The sequence below is a fragment of the Chiloscyllium punctatum genome, chromosome 17 (assembly GCF_047496795.1).
Source record: "Chiloscyllium punctatum isolate Juve2018m chromosome 17, sChiPun1.3, whole genome shotgun sequence".
Lineage (NCBI taxonomy): Eukaryota > Metazoa > Chordata > Chondrichthyes > Orectolobiformes > Hemiscylliidae > Chiloscyllium > Chiloscyllium punctatum.
Window position 1 is genome coordinate 42,167,822 of NC_092755.1, and position 27,282 is coordinate 42,195,103.

Below are 27,282 nucleotides of genomic sequence, written 5' to 3' on the forward strand. Positions count from 1 at the left end.
TCAAATCCTCCAACCCTGGCAACATCCTTGTAAATCTTTTCTGAACCCTTTCAAGTTTCACAACATCTTTGCGATAGGAATTCCAACGTTGTCTGAATCAATGTCCTGTACAGCCACATGACCTCCCAACTCCTGTATTCAATACTCTGACCAATAAAGCACCTTCTTCACTATCTTATCAACCTGCAACTCCATTTTCAAAGAGCTATGAACCTGCATTCCAAGGTCTGTTTGTTCAGCAACTTTCCCTAGGACCTTACCATTAAGTGTATAAGTCCTACTAAGATTTCCTTTCCCAAAATGCAGCATTTCACATTTATTTAAATTAAACTCCATCTGCCATTCCTTCTTCGCTGTCCACTACACCTCCAATTTTGGTGTCATCTGCAAACTTACTAACTATATCTCTTATGCTCACATCCAAATCATTTATACAAACGAGGAAAAGTAGTGGACCCAGCACTGATCCTTGTGGCACTCTACTGGTCACAGGCCTCCAGTCTGAAAAACAACCCTCCACCACCCTCTGTCTTCTACCTTTGAGCCAGTTCTGTATCCAAATGGTGAGTTCTCCCTGTATTCATTGAGATCTAACCTTTCTCACGAGTCTCACATGGGGAACCTTGTCGAACGCTTTACTGAAATCCATATAGATCACATTTACTGCTCTGCCCTCATCAATCCTCTTTGCCACTTCTTCAAAAAGTTTGTGAGACATGATTTCCCACGCATAAAGCCATGTTGACTATCCCTAAAAAATTCTTGCCTTTCCAAATACATGTACATCCTGTCCCTCAGGATTCCCTCCAACAACTTGACTATCACCGACGTCACATTCACCGCTCTATAGTTCCCTGGCGTGTCCTTACCACCCTTCTTAAACAGTGGCACATTAGCCAACCTCCAGCCTTCCAGCACCTCACCTGTGACTATCAATGATACAAATATCTCAGTAAGACGCCCAGCAATCACTTCTCTAGCTTCCCACAGAGTTTTAGGGTACACCTGATCAGGTCCTGGGGATTTATTCACTTTTATATGTTTCAAGAAATCCAGCATGTTCTCCTCTGTAAGATGGATATTTTTCAATGTGTCACCATCTATTTCCCTACATTCTATATCTTCCATGTCCTTTTCAACACTAAATTCTGATGCAAAATACTCATTTAGTATCTACCTCGTCTCCTGCAGCTCCACACAAAGACCACCTTGCTGATCTTTGAGGGGCCCTATTCTCTCCCTTATTAGTCTTTTGTCCTTAATGTATTTGTAAAAATCCTTTGCATTCTCCTTAACTCTATTTGCCAAAGTTATCTCATGTCCCCTTTATGCCCTCCTTATTTCTCTCAAGTATACTCCTACTGCCTTTATACTCTTCTAAGGATTCACTCCATCTATCCTGTTGAGACCTGACATATGCTTCCTTCTTTCCCTTAACCAAACGCTTAACTTCTTTAGTCATCCGGCATTCCCTATACCTACCAGCCTTTCCTTTCACCCTGACGGGAATATACTTTCTCTGGATTCTTGTTATCTCATTTCTGAAGGCTTCCCATTTTCCAGCTATCCCTTTACCTGTGAACATCTGCCTCCAATCAGCTTTCGAAAGTTCTTGCCTAATACCATCAAAATTGGTCTTTCTCCAATTTAGAACTTCAACTTTTAGATCTGGTCTAACCTTTTCCATCACTATTTTAAAACTAATAGAATTATGGCCACTGGCCCCAAAGTGCTCCCCCACTGACACCTCAGTCACCTGCCCTGCCTTAGTTCCCAACAGTAGTTCAAAGTTTTGCACCTTCTCTAGTAGGTACATCCACACACTGAATCAGAAACCTTTCTTGTACACACTTAACAAATTCCTCTCCATCTAAACCCTTAACACTATGGCAGTCCCAGTCAATGTTTGAAAAGTTAAAATCCCCTCCCATAACCACCCTATTATTCTTACAGATAACTGAGATCTCCTTACAAATTTGTTTCTCAATTTCCCTCCAACTATTAGGGGGTCTATAATACAATCCCAAAAAGGTGATCATCCCTTTCTTATTTCTCAGTTCCACTCAAATAATTTCCCTGGATATATTTCTGGGAATATCCTCCCTCAGTACAGCTGTAATACTATCACCTTATCAAAAACACCACTCCCCCTCCTCTCTTGCCTCCCTTTCTGTACATCCTGTAGCATCTGTATCCTGGAACATTAAGCTGTCATTCTTGTTCATCCCTGAGCCACATCTCTGTAATTGCTATGATATACCAGTCCCATGTTCCTAACCATGCCCTGAGTTCATCTGCCTTCCCAGTTAGACCTCTTGCATTAAAATAAATGTAGTTTAATTTATCAGTCCTACCTTGTTCTCTGCTTTGTCCCTGCCTGCCCTGACTGACTCACCTTTGTTCTCAACTTTGGTCTCAGATTGAAATCTTTCCTCACTATCTCATTGCTTGCCCCCCCCTCCCCCACCTCTGCTAAGCACTGAGAATCGCTGATTATTTTTCCAAGTGAAAAGTCTTGCCTGTTGGAAATTCCTGATGGATAGATGTATGCATAGGGCATGAGTCTGAGAGTCAGGTCTTCCCACCGAAAGAAGCAATGAGACATCATCTGCATCTCCCTAATTCCAGACGTGGAGTGGTGAGGAAAAAGAAAGAAGTGCTATGCAGAAATCTACCTTGCCAAGCAGAGCAACAGCACAACCAGCACTGCAATCCTTGCATCTTCAAAGTGAAACATAAGGCAAGCAGGTTTTCTGTCTTGGATTAGGTCCTAAGGATGATCTGCCCTTCAGTACCTCTATCCATCAAGGATGGCATTAACTACCTGAATGGAGAGTGCAAAACTGATCAACCTTTGGGACAAGTTGCAGTGAATGTAGATTCCTTATAAATTTGCACAAAGCAATTGGATGGATCCCTGGCTGACAGGCACTGCAGCATATAAGAGAGAGGTGGGATGTCTTTTGATTTGGTTCACGGTCACTGTGGTCTGTGGAACAAGAAATTCCTTCCCATTTCTTCACCCTGTTTAAAAAAGAAAAGCAACCTGTTGCTTGTCAAAATACCCAACTGTTTTGGGAGCCTCTGCAGATGCACTGAGATTCATCCTTGCTTCAGAGGTGAAGAGACCAAAGTTGTATGCCCAAGCCCATAAGAGCCTTGACATCTGATGGTCTGAAGGTCAAGTGTCTGAATGAATGTTTCTTCCTGCTTACATGGCAGTGGTGGTACTGACTTCCATCAAACGGTTTCTACAGTCAATAAACTCATTCCAGATATTGCTGAAATCTGCATTCGTGGCAGCCATCCTGGTCACCTGTAACCAGCTGATGACTAGGAGAAAGTGAGGACTGCAGATGCTGAAGATCAGAGTTGCAAAGTGTGGCGCTGGAAAAGCACAGCACCTGAGGAGTAGGAGAGTCAACGTTTTGGGCATAAGCCCGGCTCTCCTGCTCCTCGGATGCTGCCTGACCTAGTCTGCTTTTCCAGTGCCACACTTTTCAACATCAGCTGATGACTGCCCAGCAGAAATACTTGAAGGCTGGGCTAACTTGGCACAAACATTGTCTCATCAGAGGCCACAGAACATATTGCCTCAGAGGCTGTATTCAATAAATGCATAATTTTGGGGGGGGGGTGTCATGAGATTCACAAGTTAGCAAGGTAGTAAAACCGGCAATTCCTAGTTTCAGATGTGCTATTGGATGTAATAATTAAGTCATATAGAACCTGAGCAAGGTCAGTTTGGCATCCATATTATAGGGAAAATACTGAGGTAGAAGACAGGGTACTGTGCAGTTACACGGATATCTGCCTCATATGAGGAAACACAAGTAGAAAGATGCTGTAAAAACTGCAGTTCTCTTCATTATAACAGAGCAGACTACAGGGAGATTTGATCAAGATATTTAACATTCTAAAGGCACAAGGCTAGATAGAAACATGCTATTTCCAAAAGTCAAGAACAAGGGTCAAAGATGTACAATTTAATGAAAAACTAGGAGATGGAGAGCAGTTAGAATTTTAATCTTTCACAGAGTTGTGACACTAGTAGGGTTAGTAACCGAACCAGAGACCTCATCAACATTTAAGATTAAGTTAGTTAACTGAAGGGAGGGAGAAGTGAGGGATATGTGACAACAGGTCGGGTGGAGGATAAACATCAATGGCATTTGGTATGTGAAGGGTATGTTTCTGTATTACAACCTCTGTGTAATTCCACACTTGCAGTCCAGGATGTCGGGCAGGCTACACACACCAGTTAGGTTTTTAGAGGGCTAAGAACTTGCGAAGATGCAAACAGCAACATTTCCCACAGTTCTTTGTGTAAGTAATAACATAGCTGCTTATTAACAAGATCTCTGTCTCTGACATTCATTTTACAAATCAGTAAATTGGCCTCAGAATCTATCAGTAATCCCACATCTTCCCTACCCAAGTCCACTTTATGGCCAGCTAGAGATTGAGCAATTATTAAGTTAATGTTTCAAAAAATGATTTCAAGGTAAATAGTAATATGCTTATCCAGACTGTGAAACAAGTTACGTCCACACAATATGTCTTCTGCCATTCCAAATACAACCGAAACCGGATTAAAAAATATCTAAATGTAAAGTACAATTGTTTTGTCAGTAGCTGCAAAACTGGAAGAAAAAAGGAATTAGGTTTAGGATCAATTTATTATTGTATTATTTAGAAGCAGCTTGCTTTACAACGCGTGCAATTAACAACCCAGACAAGGACCCTGGAATCCACCAGAAATAATACAACATGCTAATCAACTCATGCAGTGAAGGCCAGTTGGCACTCACTTTCATCACTTTCCTTACCTGCCCTCCTGCTCCAATTTGTGCTTGAGCCTGGGCCTGTGCTTGGGCTTGAGCCTGGGCCTGTGCTTGGGCTTGAGCCTGGGCCTGTGCTTGGGCTTGAGCCTGGGCCTGTGCCTGGGCCTGTGCTTGTGCCTGAGCCTGTGCTTGGGCTTGAGCCTGGGCCTGTGCTTGGGCTTGAGCCTGGGCTTGGGCCTGTGCTTGGGCCTGGGCTGTCTGACCCTGGGGAAACTGTGAGCGGACCTGAAATAAAACATTAAGAGTTCAAATAATCACATTTAATCTGAATTATATACATTTCCTACTACTTCGGCAAATGAATAAATGGTAAGAATCAGACGATCAACCCAGTCTTTTAATCTGGCTTTCCTCAGCAGGAAACTGAACAGAAGGGTGGGTACACAAAGGACATGGATTTATGATAATTATCAACAAAGACAGAGGCAAGTTGAGAATAATTTATTTTTATGCAGCAAGTTTGGATCTGGAATGCACAGCTTGAAAGAGTGTTGGAAGCAAATGTAGTAATCACATTCTACTGGAAATTGGATAAATACTTTAAGGGATAAACTTGCAGGGTGATGGTGAGAGGGCCCCATTGGGAGATCAAAAGCCAGAACATGGACCAAGTTATCCCTTACTATGACAAACTGTCCAGCTAAGTCAACCCCCAATTGTATTGGATTGGTCAGCTAAAGACAAGTTGTAAGACAAAGAAGTTAGATGAGAACTAAACTGTACTTGTTCTGTTGGACTTGCAGTGATTTGAAGCACATTCATTGTGTAAATATCTTACCAATAATCTTAGGTAGGCATATACCAACAGCCTCTAAAAGACAGAATTCTGAATACAAGGTCAAGAATAATTGCTACTTTTAATAATAAAGATCGAATATTAGTTTCAACCAATATGGGTTATTCAGTTTCACTAATGAATCCAATAACAAGCATGTGACCAGATTTGTTTCCCATTTTTAACAAAAATTTGCCTTCCTTTGGGCCTGGGCATCTGGAGGTGATGACCTAGCACTTAGTTTTAGAATGATCCCAGTAGTATTACTAATGCTATAATAAAATAATAATGCTATAAAACATTTGTTTAATAATAGCTTTAAAATTTGCAATTTTTATTTCCTTAATTGCATCAATAGATGGCAGACAGTAGTGGTGGAAGGATATTCTTCTGGCTGGAGGTCCGTGGCTACTGGTGTTCTGCAGGGATCCTTACTGGGACTCTGCTATTTGTGATATATATAAATGACTTGGATGGAAATATAGATGGGTGGGTTAGTAAGTTTGCCGATGATTCAAGGACTGGTGGAACTGTGGATAGTATAGAAGGTTGTCAAAGGATACAGCAGATATAGGCAGAGAAATGGCAGATGGACTTTAATCCGGGTAAGTGTGAGGTGCTGCACTTTGGGAGATCAAACGTTAAGGAAAAGTGTACAGTTAATGGCAGAACTCTGAACAGCATCAAAGTACAGAGGTTCAAGTCCATAGCTTTCTCAAAGTGGCCACTCGAGTAGATAGGGTGGAAAAGGCAGCGTATGGCATTAAAGTAATTAAGTACAAGTCAGGATGTCATATTGCAGCTTTATAAGACTTTGGTTAGGCCACACTTAAGAGTATTGCGTTCGATTCTGGTCGTCACATGACAAGAAGGATGTGGAGTCTTTGGAAAGGGTGTCGAAGCGGTTTGCCAGGATTACAGGTAATGAGATATATGGAGAGACTAGAAAAACTCGAATTGTTTTCTCTGGAGTGGTGGAGGTTGAGGGGAGACAATAGAGCTCTATAAAATTATGAAATGCATAGATAGAGTTGACGGTCAGAATCTTTTTCCCCCAGAGATGAAATGTGCAACATACAGGGGGAAGTTCAAAGGAGGTGTGAGGGACAAATTCTGGAACATACTGTCAGGAATGGTGGTGGAGGCAGATAAGTTAGGGGCATTTAAAGGACTTTTAGATAAGAACAGGAATATGCAAGGAATGGAGGGATATGGACCAATGGCAGGCAAAAGAGTATCATGTTTAATTTGGTGTCATGTTTTGCATAACACGATGGGCTTAAGGGCCTGTTCCTTTGCTGTTCTATGTTCTACCTGTTGGCCTTAACTTATTACCACAGACTTTCCAAAAAATGCAAAGGTGAAAGTTGGATTTGACCGATGGGGCAGCAGGGCCCTGCTTCAATTAATCTTTCCCTCTCATAAAATAGGCATGAATAACACTCCAGGCAAAGGGTTCACTATAAGCCAGCTCCTACTACATTATTGCCAAATGGAGAGGCCATATGTCCTATTTGAATAGTTGGCATATCTGAGGGAGTGACACCTGACAGACTCCACCTTGATGAAAATGTCTGAAAAGGTCTCTACCAGCTGACCTGCAATTTAGCAGTTAGCAACTTAGCAATCTATGTACACTAGAAGTAATTTTAAGATTTATTTTCTGTAAATTGTGTTAAGGGCAGGGGTGCAGAAATCAATAGCATCGATTAGAAAAATTGACCTTGTTTTCTTCAGGACAGAGAAAGTTAAGTGGCTATTTAATTGAGATGCTCAAAATCATGAAGGTTTCAATGGAGTAAAGGGGAAGAAACTCTTCATACTGACAGGAAGGATTGTAAACACAGGACATAGATTTCAGAAAGAGGAGAAATATTTTTCTACGGCAAGTTGTTGTAATCTGGAATGCTCTGCCAAACATTATGCTGGAATCAGATTCAACAAAACCTTTCAAAGGGTATTTTTATTTGAACAAAGAAGCATTTCCCAAGCCAAGAGGAAAATAGCTGGGAAAATGGCATGAATCGCTAAAAAGTGACACAAGCACAATGAATCATGCCATATCATACCATTTAGAACCTTGAAATGGTGATTTCACAGAACTGAAGTTGGAGATACTTGCAACTAAATCAAGGAACACAGGAAATCAGAAACAAGAGGAGGTCTCAAAACTCGGTTCCCCATTCAATGAAACTATAGTTGATGTGTGACCCAGCTCCATATAGCCACTCCTGCCTCATCTCTTAACTTCTTTGGTTAACAAAAATCTGTTAACTTCATTTTTAAAACAAATCTAGTATTTGCGGATACAAGTTCCAAACTTCTGTCCTTTGTGTGTAAAACTGCTCAAATTTCATTCATGACAGGTTTGTTCTGATCATTCTGGAATTCCCCGCAATGGAAGTAGTTTCTTTGTGATCCCTTGAAACTTATCAATTCATCTAGAATCACAGAATCCCTACAGTATGGAAATAGGCCAGTCAGCCCACAACAGGCCTACACCAGCTCTCTGAAGAGCATCCTGTGCAGACTAGGTAGACCCACTATACTGTTAAGGAGGGAATTCCAAAATTTTGACCTAATAACACGGAAGGAATGGAGATATATTTCCAAGCCAGGATGGTACATAACTTGGACGGGAACCTGCAGGTGATGATGTCCCCATGTATCTGTTGCCCTTGTTCTTCTAGATAGAAATGACCACAGGTTTGGAAGGTGCTGTCTAAGGACCTTTGGTGAATTTCTGTAGAGCATAGAACATAGAACATAGAAAAATACAGCGCAGTACAGGCCCTTCAGCCCTCGATGTTGCACCGACCGAAGCCTACCTAACCTACACTAGCCCAATAACCTCCATATGCTTGTCCAATGCCCGCTTAAATGACCATAAAGAGGGAGAGTCCACCACTGCTACTGGCAGGGCATTCCATGAACTCACAACCCGCTGAGTAAAAAATCTACCCCTAACATCTGTCCTATACCTACCACCCCTTAATTTAAAGCTGTGTCCCCTAGTAACAGCTGACTCCATACGCGGAAAAAGGTTCTCACTGTCAACCCTATCTCAACCCCTAATCATCTTGTACACCTCTATCAAATCTCCCCTAAACCTTCTTTTCTCCAATGAGAAAAGCCCCAAGTGCCTCAGCCTTTCCTCATACGATCTTCCTACCATGCCAGGCAACATCCTGGTAAACCTCCTCTGCACTCGTTCCAATGCCTCCACATCCTTCCTATAGTATGGCGACCAAAACTGTACACAATACTCCAGATGAGGCCACACCAGAGTCTTACACAACTGCAACATGACCTCAGGACTCCGGAACTCAATTCCTCTACCAATAAAGCCCAGTACACCATATGCCTTCTTCACAGCACTATTTACCTGGGTGGCAACTTTCAAAGATCTGTGTACATGGACACCAAGATCCCTCTGCTCATCCACACTACCAAGTAGTCTACCATTAGCCCAGTAATCCATCTTCTTGTTACTCCTACCAAAGTGAATGACTTCACACTTAGCTACATTGAATTCCATTTGCCACCTTACTGCCCAGCTCTGCAACTTATCTATATCCCGCTGTAACCTGCCACATCCTTCTTCGCTATCCAAAACTACACCGACTTTCGTGTCATCCGCAAACTTGCTCACCCAGCCTTCAAGCCCCTCCTCCAGGTCATTTATACAAATGACAAACAGCAATGGTCCCAAAACAGATCCTTGTGGAACACCGCTAGTAACTGCGCTCCAAGATGAACCTATACCATCAACTACTACCCTCTGTCTCCTTCCAGCCAGCCAATTCCTAATCCAAACCTCTAATGCACCCTCAATGCCATACCTCCGTAGTTTTTGCATTAGCCTGCCATGGGGTACCTTATCGAACGCCTTGCTAAAATCCATATACACCACATCTACTGCTTTACCCTCATCCACTTCCTTAGTCACCTTCTCAAAGAATTCAATAAGGTTTGTGAGCCACGACCTGCCCTTCACAAAACCATGCTGACTATCCTTGATCACATTATTCCTATCCAGATGTTCATAAATCCTATCCCTTACAATTCTCTCTAAGAGAGCATCTTGTAGATAGTACTCAAACTGGGCATCAGTAAGCTGGTGTTGCTGAGCAGATATTTTACCTAGAACCATAGAATCCCTAGAGTGCATTTGAGGCCATTTGGTCCATTGTGTTTAATTGAGCCTCCAAAGAGCATCCCACCCACCCACTGTATCCCTGTAATTACCATGGCTAATCCAAAGCGCCTGCACATCTTTGGGAGGAAACCAAACTACCTTGACAGAACCCATGCAGACACGGGGAGAATGTGAAAACTCCACATACACTGTTGCTCAAGGCATGAATTGAACCTGGGTCCCTGGCACTGTGGTGCAGCAGGACTTACCGATGAGCCTGCCACCTTCCATCACTTTGCTGGTAACTGAAGGTAGATAGGACTGAAATTGGCTGGATTAGGTATGTCCTGCTTTTTGTGTATAGGACATTCCAGAGCAATTATCCACATAGTGGGTGGCACGGTGGCACAGTGGTTAGCACTGCTACCTCACAGCGCCAGAGACCCGGATCCAATTCCCATCTCAGGCAACTGACTGTGTGGAGTTTGCACATTCTCCCCGTGTCTGCGTAGGTTTCCTCCGGGTGCTCCAGTTTCCTCCCACAGTCCAAACATGTGCGGGTTAGGTGAATTGACCATGCTAGATTGCCCGTTGTGTTAGATGAAGGGGAATGGGTCTGGGTGGGTTGCTCTTCAGAGGGTCGGTGTGGATTTGTTGGGCCGAAGGGCCTGTTTCCACACTGTAAGTAATCTAATCAGAAATAGTTGGATAGATGCCAGTATTGTAGTTGTACTGGAACAGTTTGGCTATGGCAGTGGCAAGCTCTGGAGCACAAGTTTTTAGTACAATTGCTGGAATGCTGTCAGAGCCCATAAAGATGAGGCATTCTTCCTTCAGTTGGCAGGTGGCTTTGATCTGGCAGTAGAGGCAGCCAGGACTCTCATGTCCAAGGGGAAGCTTTGCAACGGGTTCAGAAGAGATTTGCTAGGATGTTGACTGGTATGGAGAGAAGGTCTTATGAGTAAAGACTGAGGGACTTGAGGCTGTTTTCGCTAGAGAAGATGATTGAGGTGACTTAATTGAGCCATATAAGATAATCAAAGGGTTAGGTAAGGTGGACAGTGAGAGCTTTATTCCTTGGAATGTGATGGCTAATGTGAGGGGACATAGCTTTAAATTAAGGGGTGTTAGATATAGGACAGATGTCAGAGGTAGTTTCTTTACTCAGAGAGTAGTAGGGGCATGGAACACACTGTGTGCAACAGTGGTAGACTCACCAACTTTAAGGGTATTTAAATGGCCATTGGATAAACATATGGATGAAAATGGAACAGCATAGGATAGATAGGACTTCAGATTGGTTCCACAGGTCAGTGTAACATCAAGGGCTGAAGGTCCTGTACTGCGCTGTAATGTTCTATGTTCTGTATTCTAATTCTCTATCACAGGGGACTGTAAAAGCTCACTGATTGAAACTCAAGGAGTTGATAGATTCCTTGTTACTAATTACATCAGGGAATATGGCATTGAAGCAGGTGATCAACTATGATCTACAATGCCGAAGCAGGCAGAAGGGGCTGAATGGCCAACTCCTATGTATTCATGCAACAAAGATAAAAACAAGAAAGAAAATATAGGATCTGTGGCTTGCATGTTCGACTGAAGTAGAGAGCACCACATCACTGAAAACTACAGGGACAATAACGTTTGATTTAAAACTGACATCTGTTCTGTACATACAGACATAAACTTTTATTACTACCATAATTTTGATACATTCCAGTGCACAGAAGTGAGGATGCAAAGTTCAGAGGAACAGTAGCCCAGCACTGGGATGGCTATCCATTTACTGACTTTGACCTGCTAAATAAAATGAAGATATTACTGTTTTTCTGATCTTGCACCAAAAAGCACCTAATGTGCAAAATAAACTGTTATTATCTGAGGTTAAAGTATATTTGTAAATTGACCCCAGGGTGAAGCTTCAATTAACACTATGGATTAAACTCAATTTAAAAATAAATGGTCTAGGTTGTAGATCTAATTTCACAAGGAGTACAAGACCAGAGTTATGCACATTTACAATTGCCCTTTGCCCTGTGGTGTTCATTTGGATTGTATACTCAACATCCTAAGATAATAAACAAAAGTCACCTCAATTTTCCATGGTATGCAAAATATCATAATCATACAACATGGAAACAGAACCTTTAGTCCATCACGAACATAATTCCAAACTAAACTAGTCTGCGCTTGGTCCATATTCCTCCAGACATTTCTGATTCATGTACTTATCCAAACGTCTTTCAAACAGTGTAACTGTACCCAAATCCATCACTTCTTCTGGAAAATCATTCCACACATGAAACACAGTGTACACAGTGTAAAGAAATTGCCCCTCTTGTTTTTTTCAAATCTCTCTCCTCTCACTTATATATCCCCTTTAGTCTTGAAATCCCTCATCTGATGGAAAATGCACCACCAATTCATCTTATTTATAGCCCTCATGATTTTATAAACTTTTAAGGTTACCTCTCAACCTCCTTTGCTCCAGTGAAACAAAGTCCTCGCCTATCCAGCCTCTCCTTATAACTCAAACCCTCCATTCCTGGCAACATCCTTGTAAATTTTTTTTGAACCCTCGCTACCTTAATAACATCCTTCCTATAACAGGGTAACCAGAACTGGACAGAGTGCTCCAGATGAGGCCTCACCAACTTCCTGTACAACCTCAGCATGACATCCTAACTCTTATACTCAAAAGGTCTGAGAAATGAAGGTAAGTGTGCTAAACACCTTCTTAACCACACTGTCTACATGAGATGCAAACTTTAAAGAATTATGGACCTGAACCCCTAGGTCTCTCTGTTCTACAACACTACCCAAGACTCTACTTTTAATTGCTTAAGTTCTGCCCTTGTTTGTTTTACCAAAATGCAATACCTTGCATTTGTCCAAATTAAACTTAATCTGCCACTCCTCAGCCTATTGTCCTAATTGATCATGATCTCTCTGTAACCTTAGATAACTTTCTTTACTGTCCACCATACCACCAATTTTGGTGTCATCTGCAAACTTACAAACCATGACTTCTATATTCTCATCTAAATTATTTATATAAGTGCCAAACAAAGGTGGGCCCAACACCAATTCCTGTGGAACACCACTGGGAACATGCCAACAGTCCGAAAAAGAATCTTCCATCATCCCTCTGTCTCTGTTGTTAAGCCAATTTTGTATGCAACTGGCAAGCTCACCCTGAATCACATGTAATCTAACTTTACTAATTAGTCTACTATGCGGAATCTTGTCAAAAGCTGTACTGAAGTCCAAGTCAACAATATCCACCACTCTACCTTCAACAATCTTCTTGGTTACTTCATCAAAAAACTCAACCAAGTTTGTGAGACATGATTTCTCTTGCACTAAATCATGCTGACTATCCCTAATCATTCTTTGGCTCTCCGAATCCCCCATATAAATCCTACCTTTCAGAATCTCTCCAACAATTTACCCATCACCGAAGTCAAACTCACAGGTCTATAGTTGCTAGGCTTCTCCTTACTTCTCTTGTTAAACAAAGGCACAACATTAGCCACTCTCCAGTCATCCGACGCCTCACCCATACTTATAGATACAAATATTTCTGCAAGGAGCCCTGCACTTCCCTTCCTAACCTCCCACAACGTCCTGGGATACATTAAATCATGTCCCCAAGACTTGTCCACCTTTATAGTTTCTAAGACCTCCAAAACTTCCCCTTTTGTAATGTGAACAGTTTTCAAAACATCAATATTTACTTCCCTGTGTTCTCGAGCCTCCATTTCTTTCTCTAAAGTAAAAACTGACGAGAAATATTCATTTAATATCTTTGCCACCTCCTGAGATTCAAACAAGGATGATCTCTTTGATCTTTAAGAGCACTACTCTCTCTGTCTAGTTGTTCTTTCGCTTTTAATATACCTGAAAAATCTCTTTGGATCATCCTTAATCTTATCCGTCAGTTATCTCTTTGCCTTCCTGATCTCCCTCTTAAGAAATTCTTTATATTGTTCAAGAGATTCATTTGAACTACATGTCCATATCTAATATTTGATTCCTGTCTTTTCTTGATTATAACCTCAATATCTTTACTGATCCATTGTTTTCTAATCCTACCAGCTTTACCTTTCACTCTAACATAATGACTCTGAACTCTCATTATTGCACATTGAAAGCCTCCTATTAATCAGACATCCCTGTGAACAGTCTACTCTAATCAACTTTTAAAACTTCTTGTCTCATAGCATTAAAATTTGCCTTAGTCCAATTAAAAACTTTAAAATTTGCGGAAGGATTATCCTTTTCCATAACTATTTTAAAACAAATAGAATTATGATCACTAGATCCAAAGTGTTCCCCCACCATCACTTCAGTCACTTACCCTGCCCAAGAGAAGGTCAAGTTTTGCTCCTTCTCTAATAAGAACATTTACATATTGATAAAGAAAAAAATCTTGAACACATTTAACAAATTCTTCACCATCTCAACCTTTGACACTGTGGTGGTTACAGACAATGCTTGGAAAATTAAAATCACCTACTATTACAACCTTATTACTCTTATGAATATCTGAAATCTGTTTACGTATTCAATCCTCAATTTCCCTTTGATCATTGGGGGGTCTACAGTACAATCCTATCAAGGGGATCATTCTTTTCTTATTTCTAATTTCAATCCATATACTTTCACTGCACGATTTTTCAGAAACAACTTGCCTGGTTACAGCAGTAATGTATTCCTTTATCAAAAACACCAGTCCCCCTCCTCTTTTGTCTCTCTTTCTACCCTTCTTATAGCATCTGAATCCTGGAATTTTGAGCTGCCAGTTTTGTCCATCCCTCAGGTAATAGCTATTACGTCCCAATCCCACATTCCCAAACATGCTCAGAGTTCATCAGCGTTACCTGTAAGACCCCTTGCATTGAAATAAATGCAATTCATTCTTCAGAGTTACTTCATTTTCTGACTTGCTCTTGCCTGTCTTTTCTAATCAACTCGTTCTTTTCAGATTCAGAATCATCCTCATCTATCTACAGGGGAACCTCGATTATCTGAACGAGATGGGCAGGCAGTATTTTGTTCGGATAATTGATTATTCGGGTTAATTGATTCAATGCCTTTCTTCTGGGGCTCGGAGTTTTCTGTTAACTCCACTCTCTATCAGACAGCAGCACACCGCATGCGAGACCCCGCACACCTGCTTCCCTCATCCCCCCCCCCCCCATACCCATCCAACACCCTCCCCTGTGCACCTCCACCCCAGACACCCCCCCACCCACCCCCCAACCCTGTTCAACACTGACCCCGTTCACCCCTCCACCCTCTCCCAAACTCCATCCAACACTGCACCCCTATCTAACAATACCCCCATCCCGCCACACCGCCCCCACCCCCCCCCCAACTCCATGTGTGGGGCGAGAGGGTGGGAGGTGAGTCATTTGGAGATGGTGCCTGGGCTCCCATCAGTCCAGGACTGTTCTCGGCAGCATTTCTGTGAGCTGAGTTCACTTTTAATCGCCGTAAACAAAAGACACAATCAGTGTTGGAAACAGGTCCTTGATGCAATTTCGCCTATGGATCGATATTCGGATAATTGATATTTGGATAATCAAGGTTCCTCTGTATTTACCCACCTACTTAGATCCCTCCACCCCATCTTGCTAATAGTTTATAGTCATACTTAACAGAAATCTCACCCCCACGATATTGCTCCATTTTCAGTTCAGGTGAAACCCATCTCTTGTGATCAGCACTTTTCTGCCCCAGAAGAGGTCCCAATGATCCCAATGGTCCCAATATTCCTGAACATTACACCACCTCTTCGGCCACTGATTTATCTCCTTTATTTTTGTACTCCTTCCCTCATTCAAACTTGTCACTGAGAGGTTCTCTTTTTAAAATCTTCTACCTAACCTCTTATAATCATTCTGTAAAGCCTTAACCTTTTCCCTAACTATATTGCTTCTACCAACGTTAAAAAATCACACAATACCAGGTTATAGTTCCAGATTATACTTATTTGGAAGTATTGTACACATTGGTTCCTACCAATGAGGACAACAACTGCAGGCTTCTTTCTCCCTTTTAACAATATTCTTCAAATGTTGAGAGACATCCTTAATCTTGGCACCAGGAAAGCAACATGCTCTCCTAGATTCACATTCACTGCCAGAGAATTTCCTTTCTGTGCCCTTGACAGAAGAGTCTCCTATAACAATTATTCTTTTTAATTTTGTCAACCCTGCCTGACAGGAGATTCATTCTTAGTGCCCACGATCTGACTGCCTCTTATATTTTCTTTTGAGAGACTATCCCCTTCAACTGTACCCAAACCTGAGTACCTGTTTGAGAGGAATTGCCACAGGACACTTCCGAACTACCTGTTTACCTCAGGGGATCAGAAAGCCTGCTCCAAGACTTTCATCTGTTATTTCGTACAGTGAGCAAATATCAAGGGCATATTCAGAGATCCTGACCTTCCTTACTCATCACACAACACTCTCACCAATGCTCAGCAACTTTCTCCAGAGCTCACAGTGAACTGCTCACCATAAACAAAACTCATGAGTTCCTATGATTCTCATGTCTGAAATTATATTTATTCCAAAAACATCAACTAAATGACAAATTGTTTTGGTAAAAATACTTACAAAAATTTACAAACTGCAAAAATTAATTATTACCTTCAACCTACCTTCTTCTTCCTCACATTTATTTCTTCTTTTCCAACACAAAAACGGTAGGCATAATATTGTTTGCGCCTCCCTGAAGAGAAATCTCTTAACCTTCTAAATTACAGAGAATGCTTTGCACAATCTTGCCTCATAACTTAACACAGAGTCCAGACATCATTTGAATAAATCTATGCAATACCCCCTTTCTAAATTCTGATACCAAGAACTGCTCCCAGCTGTGGTCTTGCCAGGGCTTTGGGTAGTTACTGCAGTCTAGTCCTCTAGATGTAAAGGCCTATCCAGTACATGATAATCTCTGTAACTGGATCCCTGATTCACTTTGGGTTACTAATGTTAGCAGGTTTCACAATTTATAAAATACCCAGTTCTAAACTTTTTAGCTTGGACCTTTGGACTTCACATTTAGCTAGATCAAAATCTATTTGCCACATTCTTTAAGCTATCAGTATCTATTTATAGTCTTATGTTTTCATCATTGACAAAACCACCAAAACAACAAAGAGGTCATTGTGCCTGTGCTGGCTGTATAAACTAGCTGTCCATTCTAATATTGCTGCCGAGCTCCTGGCAACATCTCAGCTCATATCCATGTTCTTTTATACAAGTTGAACGTTTCTACCTGAACCTCCAGACTGTGAATGAATTCTGGACACTGAAAACCCTCTGAGTGAAAACACTTGTCCTTAAGTGCCCTTTAAATCTTCTACCAATTACTCTAAATTTGTGCTTACATCTTTGCGTCATTGTCATATTTGGGCATGTGGCTTGCTATCCCATCATCCAAGTCATTAATAAATATGTTGAGTTGTTGTGCCCCAATCAAAGACCCTTTTGGGGTACCACAATCCAGTATCCCAACTCTCTGTCTTCACTATTCAGCCAAATCCCAACCCAGGACATTAATTTCCCTTCAATTGCTTGAGCTTTAACTTTCATTACAATCTTTTATGAGGAGCTCTATAAAAATGCAATGCTAAAAGTCTGTATAAACATCATTCACAGACATTCTTCTGATCACTACTTTAGTCACACCTTCAAAAAAATTCGTCATATTTATCAGAAATGACCTGGTCTGTATTAATGCACAGGGTTGTCTTTGACTAGCCAATAATTGTTGAGATGTTCAGTCAATCTATTATTAATTAGGGTCACCTAACAGATGTTAGGTGAACTGGTGTTTAATTCCCTGGCTTCTCTCTCTCTCTCAGTTTTCTTAAATATTGGAATAACCTATGCACTTTCCCAATGCAAACAAGGGCTCGTGAACCAAGAGAACTTTGGAAGGTGAGAGCTCGGGTATCTGCAATATTCTCACTTACTTCCTTTCGAACCCACCTGAAAACCGTTTGACCCTGGGAACTTGTCACTCTATACTGCAATTATTTTCTTCATTTACATTTACTTTTGAGCATCCTGAATCCTGATTCATTACTAGTTTCCTGTGGCAGTCTAGCATACTGCTTTCTGGTGATTTTTTTGTTTAGTTTCTCAGTAGTCTTGTTGGGAATTTAGAATAGTGGGAATGGAGGTTAGGACAGTTGAATGCTCCTCCTGCAGAATGTGGGAGGTAAGAGTCAACAGCAGCACCCCTGCAGGCTGCATCTGTGAGAAGTGCACCCAACTCCAGCTCTTCGAAAATCGCACTAGAGAACTAGAGCTGGAGCTGGATGAACTTTGGATCATTCGGGGGGTGGAGGGGGCTATTGAGAGGAGTTACAGGGAGGCAGTCACACCTCAGGTAAAAGAAGAAGGTAGATGGGTTACTGTCAGGGGATGGAAAGGGAACTGGCAGGCAGTGAAGGGATCTTTTGTGGCCATTTCCCTCATCAACAAGTATGTTGTTTTGGATACTGTTGTGCGGGCTGACTTACCGGGGTAAGGCACGGGGCACAGGTCTGTGACACAACAGTCTATCTCTATTGCTCAGAAGGGAAGGGGGAAGAGGAGCAGTGCATTAGTCATTGGGGACTCCATAGTTACTGGGACAGATAGGAGGTTCTGTGGGAACGAGACACTCTCACGGTTGGTGTGTCGCCTCCCAGGTGCCAGGGTTCGTGATGTCTCTGATGGTGTTTTTGGATGCTTAAGGGGGAGGGGGAGCGGCCTCAAATTGTAGTCCACATAGGCACCAACGATGTAGGTAGGAAGAGAGATGGGGATTTAAGGCAAAAATTCAAGGAGATAGGATGGAAGCTTAGAGTTAGGACGAACAGAGTTGTTGTCTCTGGTTTGTTGCCTGTGCCATGTGCTAGTGAGGCGAGGAATAGGGAGAGAGAGAGAGAGAGGAGTTGAACACGTGGCTACAGGGATGGTGCAAGAGGGTGGGTTTTGGATTCCTGGATAATTGGGGTAGGTGGGATCTCTATAAACAGGATGGTCTTCACCTGAACCAGAGGGGTATATATATACTAACGCTCTTTAGGTGGGTTTAAACTAATTCAGCAGGGGGATGGGAACCGAAATTATAGTTAAAGTATACGGGAGGATAAGAGCAGTGAAGTCAGAACTAAGGTTTCAAGATTGCAAGAATGCACCGTCAGGCAAGCTGCTGGTTTGAAGTGTGTCAACTTCAATGCCAGGAGCGTCTGGAATAAGGTGGGTGAACTTGCAGAATGGTATTTCGATGCTGTGGCCATTTCAGAGACATGGGTAGAGCAGGGACAGTAATGGTTATTGCAGGTTCCGGGATTTCGATGTTTCAGTAAGAACAGAGGAAACGGTAAAAGAGGGGGAGATGTGGCACTGTTAGTCAAGGACAATATTACGGTTGCAGAAAGGACATTTGAGGACTTCTCTACTGAGGTAGTATGGGCTGAGGTTAGAAACAGAAAAGGAGAAGTCATCTTGTTAGGAGTTTTCTAAAGGCCTCCAAATAGTTCCAGAGATGTAGAGGAAAGGATAGCAAAGGTAATTCTGGATAGGAGCGAGAGTAATAGTCATTGGATAGGCTTATGGACAAGAATGGAATAGTGTAGGTTAGATGGGCTTCAGATTGGTTCCTCAGGTCAGGGCAACATCAAGGGCTAAAGAGCCTGTACTGCACTGTAATGTTCTAAACTAACTTCACTCCACTGTTATAAATTCTAATGTAAATAAATTATCCAGCATACATTGAAGGTCCATCTAGCTGAGGAAATGTTCATAACATGACAGTTGCTTAGAAATGACAGGCTATATACCTGGTGCAGAGGTTGAAGCTTCATTGGTGGCTGCTGCTGTGTTAAGGATGAAGACATGGAAACCTGGCCTGACATCTGGCCCGGCACCTGAGTAACCATGGGCTGAGACTGGGACTGAGGCACCAGCTGAGATGGTGTTTGAGACTGCAACTGTTGAAGCTGCTGGAGTTGGATCTGTTGTTGTTGCTGCTGCTGCAGTTGCTGTTGAATTAACCTCTGTGACAGAATGAGAATTAAAATATCATTAAGCTATTATACAAGCTCAGAAAAGTTAACTTAATGCATTGTTACACAAGTGACAGATCTGCCTGCATCCATCAGCACCACACTTCAGGGTTGCATCCACAACTGTGCCCCAATGTTACAAGTGACAGACCTATCTTTTTTACCACCAGCACCATTATCCAATTTTACACAGTGACAGATCCATCGCCACCAGTACTGGACACATGTTATACAGAAACAGATATGCCCTAACCAGTACTATATCCCAGAGTGTGACAAACCTGTCCCCACCATTCCTGACAAAGGGCTCATGCCTGAAGTGTCAACTCTCCTGCTCCTTGGATGCTGCCTGAACTGCTGTGCTTTTCCAGTGCCACACTTTCCAACTCTGACTCCAGCATCTGGAGTCTTCATTTTTTCCCCACCATTACTGTACCCCAGTGGTGTGATAGACCTATCCCACCATTACTGTATCCCAGTTATGACAGACCTGTCCTCACTAGGACTATATCCTTGTTTCTGACACATCTGTCCCCACCAGGACTGTATCCTAGTTCTGACAGACCTGTCCCCACTGGTACTGTGTCCCATTATTATGACAGACCTGTTGTGTTATTCTCTCCTTTGGTCTTGCATCGTCATCCCATCTGTCATTTAATCTGCCTTATTTTTCCCCCTATCACATTTCCTTCCTCATTCTCTCCAGCTTTTCTGCCTCTTTTCTTCCTTCAAACTCTTCCAGTTGTCTGCTTCTCTCTGCACAAATTATTCCAATAGCAAATTTTCCTCAAGTCACAAATTTAAGTCAATGTTCTAGGTAATCCAAGATAGAGGACGGGAAAAGTTTGTGGCTGCAATAGCTGCTCCTTTTTTGAGGTACTTTAGGTGTTGGAGGTGATTTCCTCGAATTCTAGGAGCAGCAATTACTGTTTTATACGCCTTTGCATTTTTTTGGAACTTTTGGAGAAAAAAAATTAAAACAACGGCACTTTTAAAAGGGAGTAGGACAGACAATAGGCAGCCCATGGTCAGAGGAGAGCGAGAGAAAGAAACTCACATTGCTAAGTGACACAGCAGTGAATCTGCACAGTTACTGCCTTTGCTGTTTGAATTCATGTGTCGCTGGACATCGCAGTGCATCTAGGAAAATGTAAATAGCGAAATTCACAACTGATCTTGCAGGAACATGTTTCGGAGAGGTCACACAGAAACAGATAAGTGTCTAATCTGAAGTGTAGCCTTTCTGTAAATCTACAATAGTGAATAGAGTGGGCTCTTTCTTGATTATATGTTTTATTGAGATATGTCGCTTGATTAAATTTTAAAAATATAAGCCATAAATATCAAGTTAGCCTGTTTTGGAGCAGTATTTTGTAGAGCAATGACACAGTGCTATTTTCTGGGTCTGCAGATTGGAAGGAGCAAAATGGCCTTTCGCAGAGGGATATGCTCTTCTTGTCAGATGTGGGAGTTTTGAGAGCGTTTACTTGTTACTGAGGATTATATCTGCAATAAATGTTGTTGGTTGCGAATCGTCCTAACTGTTGGAGGGACAGTTACAGGCAATGAGGAATTTACAAAAACAAGGGGGAGTGATGGATGGCAGTTATAGGAAGGGAGAAAAGCTGCAGATACAGTCACATAGACGGGTTAACTCCAGGAAAGGCAGGAGAGGTAGGCAGGCAGTGCAGGAGTCTTCTGTGGCTATCCCCATTTCAAACAAGTACACTATTTTGGAAAATGTAGCGGGTGATGGATTCTTAAGGGAATATAGCATGAATAGCCAAGTTTCTGATACTGAGACTGGCTCTAATGCAATGACGGGTATGTCAGGTTCCAAGCAATCAAATGTGTTAGGGGGACTCTCTAGTCAGAGGACAGACAGACGTTTCTGCGGCCAGCAGTGAAATATCAGAATGGTAAGTTGCCTCCCAGGTGCCAGGATCAAAGATATCTCAGAGATGGTGCAGAATTTCCGCAGAGGGGAGAGGGACCAGCAGAAGGATATTGTATATATTGGAACCAATGATATAAGAAGGGAAAAGGATGAGATTCTGAAGAGACAATATAGAAAGCCAGGCAGGAATTTAAAAAGGAGGTCCTCGAGGGTAGTAATATCTGGATTACTCCTGGTGCTACGAGCTAGTAAAGGTAGAAATAGGAGGCTAGGGCAGATGAATGAGTGGCTGAGGAGCTGGTATATGGGAGAAGGATTCGCATTTTTGGGTCACTTGAATCTCATCTGAGGTAAAAGTGACCTGTACAAGAAGGATCGATTGCACCTGATTTGGAAGGGAACTAATATACTGCCAGGGAGATTCGCTAGAGCTGCTCGGGAGGATGGGACCCAGGGAGGGAGTGAGGAAAGATCAATTTGAGACTGGTACAGTTGAGAACAGAAGCGAGTCAAACAGTCACGGAAGGAAGAGACAAAGCAAAGAATAAGGCAAGACTGATAAGTTAAACTGCATTTATTTCAATGCAAGAGGTCTAATAGGGAAGGCAGATGAATTCAGGGCATGGTTAGGAAAATAGGACTGGGACATCCTAGGAATTGCAGAAACATGGCTAAAGGATAGACAGGACTGGCAGCTTAATGTTACAGGATACAAATGCTACAGGAAGGATAGAAAGGGAGGCAAGAGAGGAGGTGGGAGTGGTATTTTTGATAAGGGATAGCATGACAGCTGTGCTGAGGGAGGATATTCCTGGGAATACATCTAGTGAAGGTATTTGGTTGAACTAAAAAATAAGAAAGGGATGATCACATTATTGGGAATGCATTATAGACCCTCTAATAATCATTGGGAAATTGAGAAACAAATTTATAAGGAAATTTCAGGAAGAATAATAGGGTGGGGATTTTAACATTCAAACATAGACTGGAACTGCCATAGTGTTAAGGGTTTACATGGAGCAGAATTTGTTAACTGTGTACAAGAAAATTTTCTGATTCAGTATACAGATGTACCTACTACAGAAGGTGCAAGACTTGACAAACTCTTGGGAAATAAGGTAGGACAGGTGACTGAGGGGTCAGTGGGGGAGCACTTTGGGGCCAGCTAATTCTATTAGTTTTAAATCGTGATGGAAAAGGATGCACCAGATCTAAAAATTGAAGTTCTAAATTGGAGGAAGGCTAATTTTGATGGTATTAGGCAAGAACTTTTAAAAGCTGATTGGGGTAGGTGTTCACAGGTAAAGGGACGGCTGGAAAATGGGAAGCCTTCAGAAATTAGATAATTAGAATCCAGAGACAGTATACTCCTGTTAGGGTGAAAGGAAAGACTTGGGTATAGGGAATGCTGGATGACTAGAGAAATTGAGGGTTTAGTTAAGAAAAAGAAGGGGCGGCACAGTGGCTAGCACTGCTGCCTCGCAGCACCCGGGTACCAGGTTCAATTCCAGCCTCAGGTGACTGCCTGTGTCTCCCATGTCTGTGTGGGTTTCCTCCGGGTGCTCCAGTTTCCTCCCACAGTCCAAAGATGTGCAGTTCAGGTGGATTGGCCATGTTAAATTGCCCATAGTGTAAGGTACATTAGTCAGAGGGAAATGGATTTGGGTGGGTTACTCTTTGGAGGGTCGGTGTGAAGTTGTTGGGCCGAAGGGCCTGTTTCCACACTGTAGGGAATCTAATCTAATATGTCAGGTATAGACAAGATAGACAAGTGAATCTTTCGAACAGTATAAAGGCAGTAGGAATATACTTAAGAGGGAAATCAGGAGGGCAAAAAGGAGACATGAAATAGCTCTGGCAAATAGAGTTAACGAGAATCCAAAGGGTTTTTACAAATACATTAAGGACAAAAAGGTAACTAGGAAGAGAATAGGACTCCTAAAAGATAAGCAAGGTGATCTTTGTGTGGAGCTGCAGGAGGTGGGGCAGATACTAAACGAGTAATTTGTATCAGTGTTTACTGTGGAGAAGGACATAGAAGATATAGAATGGAGGGAAATGGATGGTGACATCTTGAGAAATATCCATATTACAGAGGAAGAAGTGCTGAATGTCTTAAAACGCATAAAGGTGGATAAATCCCCAGGACTTGATCAGATGTATCCTAGAACTCTGTGGGAAGCTAGGGAAGGGAGTTCTAGGCCTCTTGCTGAGATATTTGAATCGATAGTCACAGGTGAGGTGCTGATGACTGGAGGTTGGCTAACGTGGTGCCACTGTTTACAAAAAGTGGTAAGGACAAGCCAGGGAACCATAGATCAGTGAGCCTGACCTCAGTGGTGGGCGAGTTGTTGGAGGGAATCCTGAGGGACAGGATGTACATGTATTTGGAAAGGCAAGGACAGATTAGGATAGTCAGCATAGCTTTGTGCATGGGAAATCATGTCTCACAAACTTAATTCAGTTTTTTGAAGAAATAACAAAGAGGATTGATGACGGCAGAGTGATGGGCGTGATAAATATGGACTTCAGTAACGCGTTTGACAAGGTTCCCCATGGGAGACTGGTGATCAAGGTTAGATCTCATGGAACACAGGGATAACTAACCATTTGGATACAGAACTGGCTCAAAGGTAGAAAACAGATGGTGGTGATGGAGGGTTGTTTTTCAGACTGGAGCCTGTGACCAGTGGAGTGTCCCAAGGATCGGTGCTGGGTCCACTACTTTTCCTCATTTATATAAATGATTTGGATGTGAACATAGCAGTTATAATTAGTAACTTTGCAGATGACATCAAAATTGTAGGTGTAGTGGACAGTGAAAAATGTTACCTCAGATTACAATGGAATCTTGATCAGATGGGCCAATGGGCTGAGGAATGGCAGATGGAGTTTAATTTAAATAAATGCGAGGTGCTGTATGTTAGGAAAGCAAATCTTAGCAGGACTTATACACTTAATGGTAAGGTCCTAGGGAATGTTGGTGAACATTGAAGTGCAGGTTCATAGCTCCTTGAAGGTAGAGTCACAGGTAGATAGGATAGTGAAGGCGGCGTTTGGTATGCTTTCCTTTATTGGTCAGAGTATTGAGTACAGTAGTTGGGAGGTCATGTTGAGGCTGGGCAGGTCGTAGGTTAGGCCACTTTTGACCTACTGTGTGCAATTCTGGTCTCCTTCCTATCAGAAAGATGTTGTGAAACTTGAAAGGGTTCAGAAAAGATTTACAAGGATGTTGCCAAGGTAGGAGGATTTGAGCTATAGGGAGAGGCTGAATAGGGTGGGGCTGTTTTCCCTGGGGTGCTGGAGGTTGAGTGGTGATCTTATAGAGGTTTATAAAATCATATGGGGCATGGATAGGATAAATAGACAAAGTATTTTCCATGGGATTGGGGAGTTTAAAACTAGAGGGCGTACGCTTAGGGGAGAGTGGAAAGATAATGTTGTGGTTCTGTTCGCCGAGCTGGGAATTTGTGTTGCAGACGTTTCGTCCCCTGTCTAGGTGACATCCTCAGTGCTTGGGAGCCTCCTGTGAAGTGCTTCTGTGATGTTTCCTCCGGCATTTATAGTGGTTTGTCTCTGCCGCTTCCGGTTGTCAGTTCCAGCTGTCCGCTGTAATGGCCGGTATATTGGGTCCAGGTCGATGTGCTTATTGATTGAATCTGTGGATGAGTGCCATGCCTTTAGGAAATCCCTGGCTGTTCTCTGGGTAAAGATAATGTAGAGACCTAAGGGGCAGCTTTTCACTCACAGGGTGGTGAGTGTATGGAATGAGCTGCCAGAGGAAGTGGTGGAGGCTGGTACAATTACAACATTTAAAAGGATTAGTGTATGAATAGGAAGGATTTAGAAGGATATGGGCCAAGTGCTGGCAAATGGGACGAGATTAGGTTGGGATATCTGGTCAGCATGGACGAGTTGGACTGACGGGTCTGTTTCCATGCTGTGCATCTGTACAACTCCACATATTTCAAACATGCTCAGTTTTCAAAACAGATTTCCAGTATCTTCATTAACTTTGCTTTTCTACTAAATTATTTTTGGCAATGCTCTTGATAATATAGTAACTCTGCAATGAGTATCCTCATGGGGGAGCATAACTTCAGATTTAAAACAACTAAAGGATTCTCTTGTTAACCACAGCTACTAATCCCAACTTTAATCAAGTGAGTGAAGCAGGATTTCTCTAAAAAATGAGAGGATGGCAAGATCTCATCAAATCAGTGTGGGCTCCTGCCCAATACAAAGCTCACTGCTTTAGCGGAAAGACTGGCAGCTACCCTGATGAGTTACTGCGAGATGATCAATACAGCTCATAAGACAACAGCTTATATGCTGGGGTGTGTTGAGTTAATCGTTTGAGGTGGCAGTGGGGATTCTAGGGATGCAGTCGGTGTTGTGGAGTCAGGAGTTCGAGAAGCCAGGCAGATTGGCTGCTCCCAGTATTTAGTTTACTTGGTGATAAATGCACGTACGCAGTCAATAAGTTGGGCTACAGTAATTCACATGATCAAATAGCCTGCGGCAAATCATAGAAGGTTCATGTCCACTGAAGCTCAGATGTCTCAGTAACTTTGGAACAGGAGGGAAGAGGAGAGAAACTTTGATGACAGCAGGTGATAAAGTAGTTTACAACTTGCATTCAGGATTCAATTCAGGTATAAGCCAGTCCTGTTACCTGCTGCTGTTGCTGCTGCTGCATCTGAAGTTTCATCATTTGCTGCTGCTGTGCCTGGAACTGTTGTTGCTGTTGCTGTTGCTGCTGCACGACTTGTTGGGCCTGGAACTGTTGTTGCTGTTGCTGTTGCTGTTGTTGCTGCTGCTGCTGCTGCTGGGCAATCTGCTGCATCTGTAATTGGGCTGCAGGATTGGATTAATAAAAGAACACTGTTAACTTTAACCCCCTCACTCAAAGTGTGAGCTTCGCCCTGGATCCAACTGGTCCTTCACTGAAGCAAAGTGTATCTCACACAAGAGGTCATGGGGATGGAATCCAACAAGGCACAGCATTCCAGTGGCTCGTGAAAATTCCTGTATTGTATATTGAACTGGTTTTACAAATTCAGTATTTAACAATCTCAAAGGTGTAAAGTTGGTCATTCACATAACAGAGTGACCTGTGTTCATTCCACTAAACACGGTGAGGTACATACTGGACAATATTAGGTGATGTAAATGCAACAGGCACTGAAAATTGCAAACTGTGCTAAATGGTTCTTTGTACCTATGACTCCAGTTCAAAAGTGTGACAGATTTGAGTGCCTCACCAGTCACTCAGTAAAAATAACTATGACTAAGCCAAGGGAACTCCAATGAACAATCAAGGCTTGCCTGTTACCCACATTATCCTTAAAGTCCATCTCCCTTGTGCTGAATCTTCTTCAGCTCCACTGTGGTATCCAATACATCAACAGTCTGGAAGGAGATATCAAAACTAGTCCGAGGGTAAATAATCAGCCATTTAGGACTGTAATGAAGATAAATATTTTTCCTGAGAAGGTTGTGAATCTTCAAATTCTCTACTGCAGAGGGCTGTGGATGCCCAATGGA

General features: G+C 42.4%; 1 protein-coding gene across 4 annotated transcripts in view; it reads right to left on the reverse strand.

Moving 5' to 3' along the window:
- Positions 1–27,282, reverse strand: part of med15 (mediator complex subunit 15) — a 159,164-nt gene that overhangs the window by 90,584 nt on the left and 41,298 nt on the right. For all 4 annotated transcript variants that reach the window (XM_072587003.1, XM_072587001.1, XM_072587002.1 and 1 more), the window contains 3 exons: positions 26,411–26,592; positions 19,614–19,829; positions 4,830–5,069 (listed from right to left, as the gene is read on the reverse strand). In XM_072587003.1, the coding sequence (XP_072443104.1) occupies positions 4,830–5,069; positions 19,614–19,829; positions 26,411–26,592 (638 nt within the window). The remainder of the gene's footprint in view (positions 1–4,829; positions 5,070–19,613; positions 19,830–26,410; positions 26,593–27,282) is intronic.